The sequence below is a fragment of the Rhipicephalus microplus genome, chromosome 2, assembly GCF_043290135.1.
Source record: "Rhipicephalus microplus isolate Deutch F79 chromosome 2, USDA_Rmic, whole genome shotgun sequence".
Classification (NCBI taxonomy): Eukaryota; Metazoa; Arthropoda; class Arachnida; order Ixodida; family Ixodidae; genus Rhipicephalus; species Rhipicephalus microplus.
In genome coordinates this window covers 167,589,443-167,603,511 of record NC_134701.1, presented here as the reverse complement: position 1 = coordinate 167,603,511, position 14,069 = coordinate 167,589,443, and the positions used below count along the sequence as shown (strand labels likewise).

The following is a 14,069-nucleotide window of genomic DNA, read 5'->3' as shown; positions in this document are numbered from 1 at the left end:
GGCATAAACTTCTGAAGTGTATTGCAGATAGGCTTCGTTGAGGCCATCAGGCCTGCATTATTCGGGTAGTTGCTAATCAGGAAGCTCTGTAAACGAGAAGCACTACATTGCAACAAGCTCATCTTGCTCCAATCGATGAATCAATAAGTAAAAATTTGATGACAGTCTCTGTTAAAAATCCGAACGATATGTTCGTGTTAGTGCAATGCACTGGTGTCATCATGGCTGCCATGTGTGGGCGCTAGTGCAAAGAGGTGCGGTGTATGTGATGCTACTTCTCCGCTAGTGGAAATGGTGCTGCTGAGCGCAGCACACAGATTTGATTATAGCTATTGTGGCTGCATTTCAGTAAGAGCAGATTGTAAAGCAACTTGTGTACCATCAGTGCGCATTAAAGGGAGACTAAAGAGCAAAACGCTTTTTGGCGTATGAATGAAGTGTAATTTTACAATCGAGAAAACACTACTCTTACTACGACACGATACTTAGTACGTGAGAAAATGCCCGAAAATAGAACGCGGGCGGCGATGCCACTTTGAAATTCCTGCACAAGACACTGTGACGTAATAAATTTTGAAAGCATCTACTCAGTCCTGCATAGCTTCCAAATCAATGAAAATGAAGTACATTGTAATCTGTGGGTGCCACAAAGTTATCATAGGAAGTCTCAGAAAATTCTATGGAGCTGAGGTCACAAAACTACCAAAAATACATTTTCGAATTTCTTACGTCACACGCAGTGATTTGAGCATCAAATTTAAAAATGAAACTTCAACCTTGATTTTCTCCATTAAATATTAACTTATGATAGTAAAACATGGCATTAGAGTTCTCAGAGTGCAGTTTGTCAATATAAACCAAGTCCTTGTTTCTCTTGAGTGTCCCTTTAAGAGAATTCAGTTTGTCAAAAGTAATCTGGAGCCTTCCGCTGCAACATTCTTCATAACACAAAGTGCAGTGCAGAGACATCTAAACTCCACAGTTCATTTGAATCAAAAGTGAAATTCAGCATGTTGCATTTGATTGAGTTTTGCTCCAAGGGACCTAGTTAAAATACAAGGTCTCATTATTGGGGTCCGATGCCATCATCTGCTTCACCAGGGGCTGATATGTTGTGCATCTCCTGACTGAAGCCCCAACATTCGAACTCATGTTCTGGAATGCAGTGATAGCTAGTTAAGGCCAGCGAGTCAACATTTGCCAGGACCTAGGTTTACGGAATGATGCCCATTGTAATGGGAAGATGCCAGCAGAGCAGGTATTGATTGGTTCATGCTGATCTTTAGAAAATAAACAACTGAAACATAGATGCAGGCTTAAAGGATAAAGTGCACCTTGTGCTGTGTACCGGTGTGTCTGTACCATCAACACAAAAATCTTATAGTCAATGACGGCTGTAACCACATGCTTTTTGTTGTTGTTGTTAATGTTTGCTGATAGTAAAAACGTTTCAATTTCAGGCATGCAGAGGTACTCTCTGGCACTCCCGAGAAGCTTCATGCAGAGGCGGGCCATGGCAACCATACTTAGCACGAATGACGTTGCTCCAGTGACTGTGTCAAAGATCAAAAAGGTGCTGAAGGACAACGCAGTTGGATTTGACGAAGGATACACCTGTCTAAAGATCACGTGCCCCATCTGTCAGCATGATCCTTCTATCGCTGAGGTTCACAAGAGTTTGTCTCCAACAGCGTTTATCAATGTCAGAACAGGTACGGTGTGGCCTGCTTGTATTGATGACCAATAGCCTCGGTGCTCGCAGAAACACTTTCGTTGTGTCGCATTTACTGTGCTTCTAATGTTTATCTTTCCTGTGTTATGTAGTGAGGTGTTTTTTGGTGTTCCGGGTTTCTTTGAGTGATCTGATGTCTGTCTGCAGAACTGCAAGAACAGAGTGTAAAAAAGCAAAAACATTCTTAATTAGTGTAAGTGGGGATAAAAACTTATGGCCCTGGTGCTGCTGGACATTGAACTCACCAGCGACTATGCACCTTGAAAGCTCACTTTAAAAGTGTGCTCGAAACACTCAATTAATTGACCGTATTAGTAGGTAGTTAGTGACTTTTTTTTTGAAAATATATTTATAGTGTACTCACGACTGGAAAAGTTGACATTGACGGGTGGTATCACGACGCTACTAAGAAATTCCTTGGCCAAGAGAGCGATTTGGTGCACAAATTAGTATTCTGACATGACAAAGTAATTTTCTTCTACTTTGTATGTCTTTGTGTCGTGTTGCCTTGCAGATTCCTTTCCCAGAAGAATTTCAAGAAAACAAAATCTGCTAACATTGAAACTGTTTTAAACCTAACGACACTTTTTGCATTAATGCCTATACTCATTGGCTAATGTATTTACTAATGTCCTAAATGGATTTTTTTTTTGCTCCTACAATTTCTCACTTTAGGCCTCTTCACATGCTATAATTGCCAAGTAGTGACCAGCTGGCGGAATCTTCAGGACTGTTTTGCAATTGAGAAAACTCCAGAGCTCAGGTTAGTATGGTTGTTACAACTTTGTTGCCTTTGCCTAAGAGGTAGCCTTGTGTGGATATTGATTTTCTAGTCCGAAGTAAAAGCTAATTATTATCAAAAACTTCACGCGTCTCCGCAAAGTGAAATATGAGAAGTAGACAAAGCTGTGGGTATCATCTCAGTGAGTAACCGCATGTTACCCTAGAGTTGTCACATAATGTGTATATAGAAATGTAAATTTATTTCGCCTTCTGGCCGACTTAGGCAATTCGAGGAGGATTTAGAAAATTGCTGGAGTGGAAGATATGCCTCCAACATGAATCCAATGACCTGTCATCTTACCGGTGACAAGGTAACATTTTAATATAGGTAATTTGTCGAAACATATAGTGCCCGACATGTGCCTTTGTGTTAAAGGTTTGAGAAGCCTCAACGTCTAGGCACATTTTAGTAGAGGTCAACTCATCAATATTCTTCTAGATAGATTATGCTCGCCGGGAACAGTGCACTCTATTATTATGATTAGCCTATGTCTATGTTGAAGTCTATAGTGAAACATTTTTTTTGTGTCTCACATATGTTTTAACTATGGCAGTGGTTATATACCGTGACCACAATGGAAGACCAGGAGTTTTGCCCCTAAAAACTTAAAGGCGAATTCGATTGGTTGTAAAATTTGAATGCTATGGCAAACGGGAAGTAATGAGCAGTAAAACACATTAATTTTTAAAATTTGCCATGCTTGGCCCACATGAGCCCGTAATACAAGCTTTTAAACTTTTTATAAAAGTTCGGTCGGCGTGCAGGTAACATGCAGGCCTAACTATGAAGTGTGGCTACGTGGTAGTGTGGTTTTTTTCTGACTAGATGGTTGTACAGCAAAGTGATGCCACACGACAGTAAAAGGGCATTTTCAAGTGGGTAAATGCATAAAGATGTGTCCATTTGTTGTGAGTGGTTGAAAATTTGGGTTATATTGATTTGTGCCAAAGTGAATTCGAACAGTTTACTATTTGTTCGAATAATTCAAGTGCTCAAATATTCCCGTAGGCATGCTGTGAAGTCAGGTTCACAAACATATTAAACTGGTTTATACATTATTCGAGGAAAGTCTAGTCTGCAACACCCTGGAAAACTAAAATTCAGCCCTGCTTGCCCATCCTGAGGAAGCGCATTAATTAAATGCAGATGCTATAAATCCGACTCTTGATATTGTGTATTGCGGCGAATGAAGAAAGGTGAATTGGTATTGCACTAGTACTACAAAGGCTGATGAAAGTAAGTAGCGACATCGTACACAACGGCGCAACTGTTCGCGGAATGTACTTCTTTGATTGTATGCCATCCGCAGTTTTCATTCATAGAGTTGTCTAGTGTGTGCTCTCCCCTGTTTGTCTCGGCTGTGCTTTTTCATTGTTTTTTTTTTAATATGTAGTCTTATCTAGTCATTTGTGTAGTTATTCTTTCTTGTTTTGATTTTTATTACCTTCTGTTACTATTATTAATTTTGATCTTTGGTAGATGTGTAGTCAGTCTCTGCTGTGTTTTTTTCATTGTTATTTTTAATATGTAGTCCTATCTAGTCATTTGTGTAGTTATTCTTTCTTGTTTTGATTTTTATTACCTTCTGTTACTATTATTAATTTTGATCTTTGGTAGATGTGTACACATGCAGTAACAAATCTGTATCCTTTTGAACCCACATTTGTAAGATCCTGTTAAGGCTTACAGTATGAATAAATAAAATAAAATAAGAAGAGAATCTGGCAGCGTTTCTCTTCTCCTCTTCCTCTAACTCATCCACGCTTCCTTTTCCCACCCCTTCCAGCTGCGTGAAGCTATGCGAGGCTCAGCGCTGCATTGCGAAGTTAAGTGCAGCTTGGCGAGGTGTTTTTACTAGGCTTTTGCGAGTTGTGAATTTTAGGTTCGAAGGGAATAGTGATTTTGATCGAATAATTTCGAATCAAATTTTAATCGTATGTATGACATAGAAAAAAAAAAGAAATATTTATCATGAGTTAACTAACCTGCACAATATTTTTTAAAAATTGAAATAGGGGCTCTATGCAAATACCATTTTTTTTCATTCCTTGAGCACCTCTTTTTTTGCTTCTAGTACGCGGCTTTTCAGTGCGATCGCGCACATACTCGTGGACAAGCGGCGGCCTCCCGCTGCAGCCTCAGTAACGACGAGCGCGCCATGCCCAAATCAGCCAATGGCTGTGACCAGAGCCGTATATTCCTTCTTGGCTGCGACAAGCGATTTCTGAGCTTGTAGTGTCATTTGCCGAAGGAAGAAAGCAATTTTTAGCTTTGAAAATTTATTGTGAATTACAGGCCGCGTGCTGCACTATATTTTCCTCGCGTGTTCTCGGTAGCCTCGACTACTGATTGGCAGCGTTTACTGGCCATGTTCAGCAAGTGTTAAGGGCCCCTCTAAATTTGAAGGGGGTTTCACGGCAAAGCAAGTTTTCTTTGGATAGGTACTTTCACGGCTTAGCATTTCTACAGTGCAGTGAAACCACCTTTACAGGCGGTGGCATGTGGACTAATGTATCTATTCGTTCATTGCGAATACTTTGAAAATATTCGATAATTTAAATTCGAATCGAAGTGTATTCGAATACTGAACTATTCGTTTGAATTTGCACAAGCCTAGTTTTTACATCGCGCCATGGCTTTTTCTGACAGACTAAACAGCTCTGCTGTTAAAAAAGAGGGGCTAGGTCTGGTTGGTTTAAGTTAGGTTAGGCAGCGTGCATTTACTTGAAGCTTAGTGCAAGAGTTGTAGTTTACCTAAAAATAGAAGGAACAATGTCTGTGCAGAAATGGCATGATGAGCTCCAGCTGAATATACACAAGTGTCACAAATATAAATAATGTAAGGCTGACTGAATACAATAAAAAAGAAGGAAGCGACAGATCTTTGGTGTCAAGTCTTAATGCAGTTTAATGGAGCCCGCTCACTGTGCCCTGCCCAGGGAACGGCTAGCAGCCGACTGTCATGCCTTTCCTAACGAGCAAGAAGCGAGGGATCTGCAGTCTCTGTACGAGTCTTCCACACGGTTAGCAGACACAGAGTCGTCACTGCTGCAACAGATAATTAGCAAGTTTGGCCTACAGGTATGTACCGTTGGCCGTTGTTTTTTCTGCTGTGCCATATGCATTTAGTTCTGTTTGCTTGCCTGGATCTACAAAAACAGCGGTTATGCAAGAAAGAATGCATGTCAAGTCGCAGCATGAATTGGGGTGTACTATTATGTATGGAGCCTTACTTTTCTGGCAGTATTTTTTGTGTGCTCTTGATTTGCCTGTGCTCCTCTGGTGTTGTCGATATCTGCTGCAATATGAGGGTCTGTTTTGGGGATGAGGTGTGCATTGGAGAGCTGCTAGTGCGCTTTGTACACTAGCACATTTTATGATGTATATCAATATTAACTGCTAAGCATAGCATGAGGCCCTCCTGTGCATTGCAATGCACGGGATTGCAAGAAGCTATGACCGTCTGCACTGTTCTCTCTTAAACCCATTTGCTTCTCCGTACGCACCGATTCACACACACCGAAATGTCGAAGACACATAGTTTAAGCGTCTAACCTGTGTAACTGGCACCTTTACGACACAGGCTTGATCGCCTTGCTGGAAGTATCTGTTGTTGATACTATGGCTTTGTAACTGCGGTCAGTAGTAGTTGTAATAGTAATAATAAAAACAAAACTGTTTTTGTTGTTTAATGTCAGAATTAAGAGCTGTGTTTGCATTGTGGTTTATTACAGAGGATACACCCAGTAACGATGAGTGCAATGGACGTCCGCCTGTCTGAAGACAAGTCCAGTATACTGTTCCCCATTTACGGACCAACGAAAAAGCTGGTAGCACTGAAGTCCATAGAAATGATGGAGGAGCATGAAGCAACAAACGTTTTCCCTAGGTAATGAAGCAACAAACGTTTTCCCTAGGTAATAATTGCAGCTTGTTACATATAACCTTTTAATGATGTGCCTTTTTTTTTTTGCTGCCATAATTTAATTGATGGCCTCATTGCTATCATAATTGAATGCTTATTTAGCAATAAAGGTTGTCAGTCTGAGAAAGTGTGAGTAGGCTGTCGCTGCTCGTTTTCCAAGCTGTTGGTTCATAATGAGGGGGGCCTCAGGTAAAGCAGGATGCAAGCTGTGGTGGCATTTTCTGATTCTCTGTGGGGGGGAGAAGGTTCCGTGGAAGTGAGCCACTGTGGCAGGACCACTGAGGATAAAGGTCATTCCTCGGGGACGGGGGTGCACAATTCAAGCTATGCGGCCGCAAAGACCTACAAGTGGGAGCTACCATATTTGCTCGCATAGTCCTTGCACTTTTTTTTTTGCAGAAAACGGAGGAAAAGTTGGGGAGTGCAAGAATTATGCGGTAAAAATTTTCTGTGAAAAAAACAAACAAAAAAAACATACAGAGCGAGAAAGAAAAAAGTGGTAGTAAAGCAGTATTTTCATGCCAAAAACTAACAAGCTTTGAGAAGTACTAATATAGACTTACTTAACAGTAAAACCACAGCTGTTTTACTACACAGTAAAACCACAAGTTCGACATAAGGCTAGATTTATTTGAGACACCAAAGCTGCAAGCAAACAGTAGAGTAGAGAAATACCGTATTTAAAGCTTGTGGGTGTAGCGTTAGCGTTGGCCACTCAACAAGAGCCCGCGAAAGGTTAACACACGACGTCAACCTTGGGCTGATGGCCATTTAACACAGAATTGTCTGCAGTTGCCTTTTGACGAACTAAAGTTTTACCATCCATCAAGGCACACAAAAGGCCCGACGCCTTTTGGTGGCTTTCAGCTGCTCGAGCTGCCATCGCCAGTAGCATACGTGCCAAGTCTCCCGGATTTTCTGGGAGACTCCTGGATAACAACTGTTCTTACATTAGTACAGTTGGCTGAAAAATCTTCTGGAAATTGAAATTTCTGTGCGCGATATCGCTGCATTGCCAGAAACTCGATCCAGGTTTCTTGTGAAACTGCTGGATTATCTCATTATAATTTGAATGAGTTAAGAGGTGTTGATGTGGTGATGCGAATTTGCCAAATTCTCTAGCAGAGTTTCATCGTGTTCAATGAGCCAAAATTCAAATGTTCTAAACACACGGCGCATCGCACCAGGTGATACTAACTTCGGTTGGAAGCTTCAGAAGGATGCGCAAGGCCAACGAAACCACTAGGATCATGTACAATGACGACCAAACTGACTGAACTCCGAAAGTGCATGCGCATCCAACACTCACGCAGTCAAAGTGATGCTTCTTTCCCTAAACGCTGTGTACAAAACTGCGACAGATGGTATGATAACAGATAGCAACAATCGACTTATTTTTAAAGGCACGTGCCCGGCTAGCGCACGTTGATTAAAAACAGAAGTACCGTTTGCTGTAATCGCCGTGAATGAAATGGCAGTTGCTGCAACACAATCATGTGTAGCAACTACGAGCTCCCAAGTTATGTGGCTAACGCAGCGGTAGATTGAAGACAATAAAGGCGTTAAAAAAAAAAAGCACAATGCGTTCGGTGTGCATGTCACTGTTCGCTTATGACTTCTGTGGAGTGGACCTTGGCACTTAGCAAAGCTTTGACGTGCGCTTTCGCGGCAGCCAGCTGCACCTTACCTTATTGGTTTGTTCACGTGTGCCCCACAGAAATGTACGTGAATTCTTTTGACGGAAAGAAATGTTGTAGGGCATATTTCGTGGTTTGGAAACGGATTTGGCTAGGATTTTTTTTTACTTTATTATTTTAGACTCCACCTGCATTGTTTATCAGGTGCTATAAGATTGCAATGCCAATATTCACGCTTTTGGAGCTGATTCATACTCCCGCCTCCCCAACCCTTTTGCCGCTATGTTTTTTTTTCCCGGTGAAAAGAAAAAAAGGTGGGTAAAGAAAGTGTATTTTTTCGCCCACCCACCTCTGCGTCATTGCAGATATTTCGTGGATTCAGAATCCTTGAACATGGCCGGTATGCAGTAGGGAACACATTATTCATTGACTCCGAAGTGCCTACCAGTGGCCCTGTTGCCATCGTTTAGTGCATGATCAATTACTTCAACTTGAGAGCAGCTGTGTTACTTCCGTATCGCCCTGTAGCATAACCACAGAACGGACACACATGCTGCAATGCGCATTCGTCACTTTGGCCTTGCTTGGATTAGATCGGGGCTCGTGCATTGATGGCACGCATGATGCTTACAGCCTGGCATCATCTTTTGATGGAACCAGGCTGTTGTGCACTGTTATCACCAGTGGTTGAAAGTAGCAGATGACAGTTCTGCTGCAATTTTCGGCATTGTGTACTCTTGGGAAAAAAATTTAACTTTTGTGCTGGGTTATGTGGGGGGTGCAAGAATTGCTACACAAGTAAATATGGTATGTCTCGCGTGAGCATATTGGATAGCACCAATTGTGTTTGAGGTTTCAGGTGTGTTTCTCTCTCTGAGCTAGCTTGTCAGTAGTCACCATATATGCCTGAACCTCCCCTTCTTCCATCCTCACAGGCCGGCAATTGTGGGCCTGTTTGGTTGGCACAGGATCAAGAGGGGCCACCAGGAGCTCATTCTTACTGCATCCGAGAAAGATGCCCTGGCTGTTGTACAGGAGACCAATCTGCCGGTGGCATCTCTTCTATCAGGAACTTCGAACCTGCCTCTAGAGGTTTGTTACAAGCCTGCCATGTTTCTTTTTTTATTATTATTTTACTGGCGCAGTAACCAACATGCTGCTAAACCAGTAATTTTAAGTTTCATAGCTTCAATCAGTTTTACTCCAGGCAAAGAAGAAGACGGGGAGGAGAAGAAACACCAGACTGTGTTTTTACACCAAGTGATCATATGCTGTTAAGGTTGATACCAACTAGCCCAACTTTTTAGTTAGTGCATAGAAAAGCACAAAAGACAGAACCAATGAGGAAAGACATATATGGCACTGTCCTCCCTGGTCGCGTTTTAAATGCAAAGCATTTTTTATAGAACTTCGGTGACTTTGCGCGTAGCTATCTGTCTGTCTGTCTACCTGCCTGGTTGCCTGCCTGCCTGCCCGCCCGCCTGCCTGTCTGTCTGTCTGTCTGTCTGTCTATCTATCTATCTAGCTATCTATCTAGCCGCATACGACTTTTAGCTCTCCTGGCCGTTTCAATAATGGTATCGATACCAAATTTGGTATGCCATAACTAACATGACTGTATGAAGAACATATCTGACTGGTCATAATATGAAAATCATGGCATGTATGTCATAAGTGTCATGATTTAAATTTCATAGTCCTGAAGCTCTTGCGGTGGTTTCGTTCACATGACATGTTGCGAAACTGGTATGGTGTGACATCATTGCATGGCGAGCACAAGCGATAGACTCTAATATGAAAATTATGACTTGCATGTCATGTAAAAAAAATGACTACATGCCAAGCTCATGATGCGCTCGCGGGCGTTTCGCTAGCGTCACATATACCGAATTTGGTGTTACGGTACGTTAATGGATGACGGCGGTATGTGACTGGTGAAAACATGTTAATCATGAGATGCGTGTCATGTAAGAACATGACTACATGCCACACTCATGATGCACTGGCGGCCGTTTCGCTAGCTTCACTTATACCAAATTTTCAGCTTCACTTATACCATTCACGTCTGGTAGTACCAAATTTGGTACTACCAGACGTGAATGGATGACAAAAGTATGATACTGGTGCAAACATGATAAACATGAAATGCGTGATGTAACAGCATAACTACATGCTATGCGAATGATGCACTCGCGGCCGTTTCGATAGCTTCTTATGTACCAAACTCGGTATTATGCGGTGCGAACAGACCAGATAGGTAATTGACACATACAAACATGATAATCACGAAATGTGTGTCATGTAACAACATGACTACATGCCACACTCATGATGCGCTCGCAGTCGTTTCGCTAGCTTTACATATGCCAAATTTGGTATTACGTGACGTTGATGGATGATGAAGGTATGTGACTGGTTCAAACATGATAATCATGAGATGCGTGCCATGTGAGAACATGACTACATGCCACAGTCAAGGCGCCAGAAAATGTAGACTTGACGCGGTGCGCGTGCTCGTCGTCGGGTCACGCCAGGCGCCCGTCCTGCCATATACTCGCAGGCGCGTGCCGCACTGCGTTGCTTTGACGCTAGCGCGTTTCAGCGCTTCTGGCGTCCCTTCGTCACGAAAAGAGGGAGACACAGTGTTGTCTGGGTGAGGCATCGGCGCGAAATGCAGCACGTCGCATTTCGCGCCGGTTGCCGTCAGGCCGCGCCGACGGACCCTGGTCGCGCCGGTCGCGTCTGGCGTCAGGCTATAGAGTGCTCACGTTTTGCTAACGTAGCGTCGCTGTGCCCAGCGTGCACGCGGGTTCACACTACGTATGAGTATATTGGGCCCTTCGCGATGGGCTCGCGGCCGTTTTACTAGCTCCACATATATGAAATTTGGTGCTACATGACGTCAATAGATGACGAAAGTATATGACTGGTGCCGATATGATAATCCTGACACGCGTGTTATGTAAGAACATGACTACATACCACGGTCATAGCGTGCTCGTGGTCGTTTCGCTAGCTCCACATATACTAAATTTGGTATCACGTGACGTGAATAGATTACGAAGGTAAACCCCCACATCCAAACATGATAATCATGACATGGATGCCATGTACGGCATCATTTGCCTCCATCTCGTAACTGTGTGCTGATTTTAAAGTGACATATCAACGTTTCTCATTCGTGCTTCACATATCATCAATTCCCACTGTACGTGGGATCGGCCAATTTTTTTTCACTGTTGTTCAAGCACCGTAAATTTCAACCAACTTGCTTAGTCTGCCATTCTACTTCGGTAGTTAATAACAAAATAGCAGAAGCAAAAATATGAACCGAATGCTGTCTGCAGCTTCGCTTGTGACCAGAGCACTGAAATCAAGGGACTACTAAATGTTGCTGGAAAACTCAATTTCCGCAATAACTTGAAATTACTATGTTGCACTATAGTGAACCTGATCCCTAAAGGTGATGTGGTCTCTGATCAGTGTGTGTTAGTCAGAATTATGCCAATGTCACATGATTTCCACAAGGTGAAAGACTTGCTCTATTCATCACTAAATTGATACATCCTATTCTGTGAGTTTCGAACGTAAGCTCGCTAGCTCCGGGTTTATGCTGATGAGCTTGAGCTTGAGGCTGTTTGGTTAGATTGCCAACTGCAGCAGCTGTATTCAAAGGGCGGATAAGTGTATGTTCAATAATACCATGTGGTCCAAATTCATTTGCGGCACTCTACATGAGTGCTAGTATCTTAAAAGAATTTTTCTGTTGCTTTTTAGATTTTTAACTTTTCACTCAGTTGATCAAATGAATTGAACGCAATCACAATCTCTTGGAAACATGGAAAAGCCGGCGCGTCCACCATTCTAACTTGTTTCATGCTCCCTGTTTCGGTAATTTTTTTCAGGTGCTTCCATTGTTTGAGCAATTTGACAAGATCACCCTTTGGTTTGGAAACCGTCTCCAAGACTGGGAATCCGTGAAGGTCTTTGCAAGGAAACTTTCCGAGAAGAGGTGCTATTACATCAGGTGGGCACTTATGTTGCACATTTTTTATAGCTTGCAACGTTATTGGACTCCCTTCAAATGATTGATTGATCTGACAGTCACGAAGCCGAGTGCGAGGGGCACAGGTGAATACAGCAAGCTGAGTTAACGGATATCTCTTAAATGGAATTGCTGCTTAATTGGAACGACTACCTGTAGTATGATTGCTTTCTGTTTGAATTCTGTGCCTTTGTTAGTCTATCAGTAAATTACACTCCTGTTGAACAGGACATATTTTTTTGGTTCCCTGAGGCGTCGTTTAATTATGGTCTACAGTATAGTGGCCTTCCTCATTTATGTCTTGTAGTATTTACATTGGGCATCTGTGAGATGAACTGTCCTTTAAAAATTGCCTTGCACACAGTGTGAATTGGTTCTCACAAGCATGTCGTGCCATCTTGGTTGCAGGCCTAAGGAAGGTTACCCGCTGGCAGCACTGCAGGCAAAGCCACAGAGTCGGCTTCCAGACGTGCTGAAACAGTGTCAGCCAGTCAGCCACCGAGCCATCACAACGTTCCACAGCCTGCGAGCTGCGGTAGCAGACCTCCTACAAAACGTGGACACATTCATGGGTGTGCCCTGGCAGAGGTTGGTCACGCAATTTCCAAATGCTGCTTGGGATGGGAAGAAGGCCTAGATGGATATTTTAGACTGTTGTATACCACTAGCTTGTCTGCACGTAAATTTAGCTTACGAGGCGTGATCCGTGACATACTTTTGATACAGCATACCCTGCGTTTTTTGTCTTTCTTAATAACAGGGAAGCTTAGCTAGCCATGGCAAGCAGTTTGAATGTTTTTTGTGACAAAATTGCACAGATCTGAGGGTTATTGGGTGAATATTTTCAAAAAATAAACCAGTTGTTAGATTGCACCTGTTAGTGTATCTATTCAGTGTCCCCATGTGCCTGCGCAATTATTTGAAGGTGGATTTGTTTCAGCAAGGCCGAGCAGCAATTTTTCTTAGCAAGCAAGTAGTAGTTAGTAGGTTTGTGCGAATATTTGAGCACTTTGAATATTTGAATGAATATTACAGTGTTCGGATTTAATTTGATTCCAATTCGAATTGTTGGAAATTTTGAAGTATTTAAAATAAACAAATCCGCATGCAACTTTCCTGTAAAGGTGGTTTCACTGCAATTAAGGAGTGCTGTACTATGAATATGTCTATCAAGGGGAAACCCGCATTAGTTCAAAGCTGCATTTTAACGTTGTACGAGCGTATAACCATCATATAGAATGATCATCCTTTGTTATGCGGGCTTATATCCTCTAAGTAATGAGACCGCCAAAATAACGAGAGGTCAGCAGAGGCATGAAAAAGGGTATTTTTTTTTAATGTTTCAGAACATGGCACTTCGCACCCATCCACATTTATGTGTTGCACTTTGTAGATGGAATACGTATCTGCTCAATGTCATTACTCACTTTGAACTGTCTTGGATCAACACTGAATGTTGTAAGCCGATCTTGTCACAAAATCTGCAACACGCTGCTCCAAGTCGAAATGGTGACAAAAAAAAAAAAAGAAAAGGCCCAAAGAAACCTTTCAGCCATGTTTGCACCTGGAAAGGAGCTCCTGCTAAGGCTGCCACTTGCAGATGGTCATGTCACTCATGTAGAGGCTTCGGGAAGCAGCCGATTTCTTCAGCCATCAAAACAGCACACCCCTTTGAATGGTCGTCTTACAAAGCATGGCATTTTCCATTGCAAAGGGAGCCAAAGCGTAGTAGAAACAACTGAGGGCAACCAAAGCCACAGAGACCACCGCACATGTCAATACAAAAACAGGATGTGCACAATGTAGCAAAAAGGAAACAAACAAAATGGTAGTTGGCTAGTAGTGTATTTAAATGGCTTTCAGCTGGTGCATATTTCTAATGTAAATCGTGAAATGGCCAAAACAATAGGCGTTCAGTATTGGGTGCATCATTGCACTTTTTAGAC

The 14,069-nt window shown here is 42.4% G+C and overlaps 1 protein-coding gene across 2 annotated transcripts in view; it reads left to right on the top strand.

Moving 5' to 3' along the window:
• Positions 1-14,069, top strand: part of mtDNA-helicase (mitochondrial DNA helicase) — a 29,453-nt gene that overhangs the window by 1,959 nt on the left and 13,425 nt on the right. Inside the window, exons 3-9 of one of the 2 annotated variants that reach the window (XM_075887072.1) lie at positions 1,461-1,712; positions 2,408-2,495; positions 5,423-5,597; positions 6,251-6,405; positions 9,014-9,170; positions 11,984-12,105; positions 12,532-12,711. In XM_075887072.1, coding sequence (XP_075743187.1) covers positions 1,461-1,712; positions 2,408-2,495; positions 5,423-5,597; positions 6,251-6,405; positions 9,014-9,170; positions 11,984-12,105; positions 12,532-12,711 — 1,129 coding nt within the window. The remainder of the gene's footprint in view (positions 1-1,460; positions 1,713-2,407; positions 2,496-5,422; positions 5,598-6,250; positions 6,406-9,013; positions 9,171-11,983; positions 12,106-12,531; positions 12,712-14,069) is intronic. The other variant, XM_075887073.1, reaches the window with a different exon arrangement.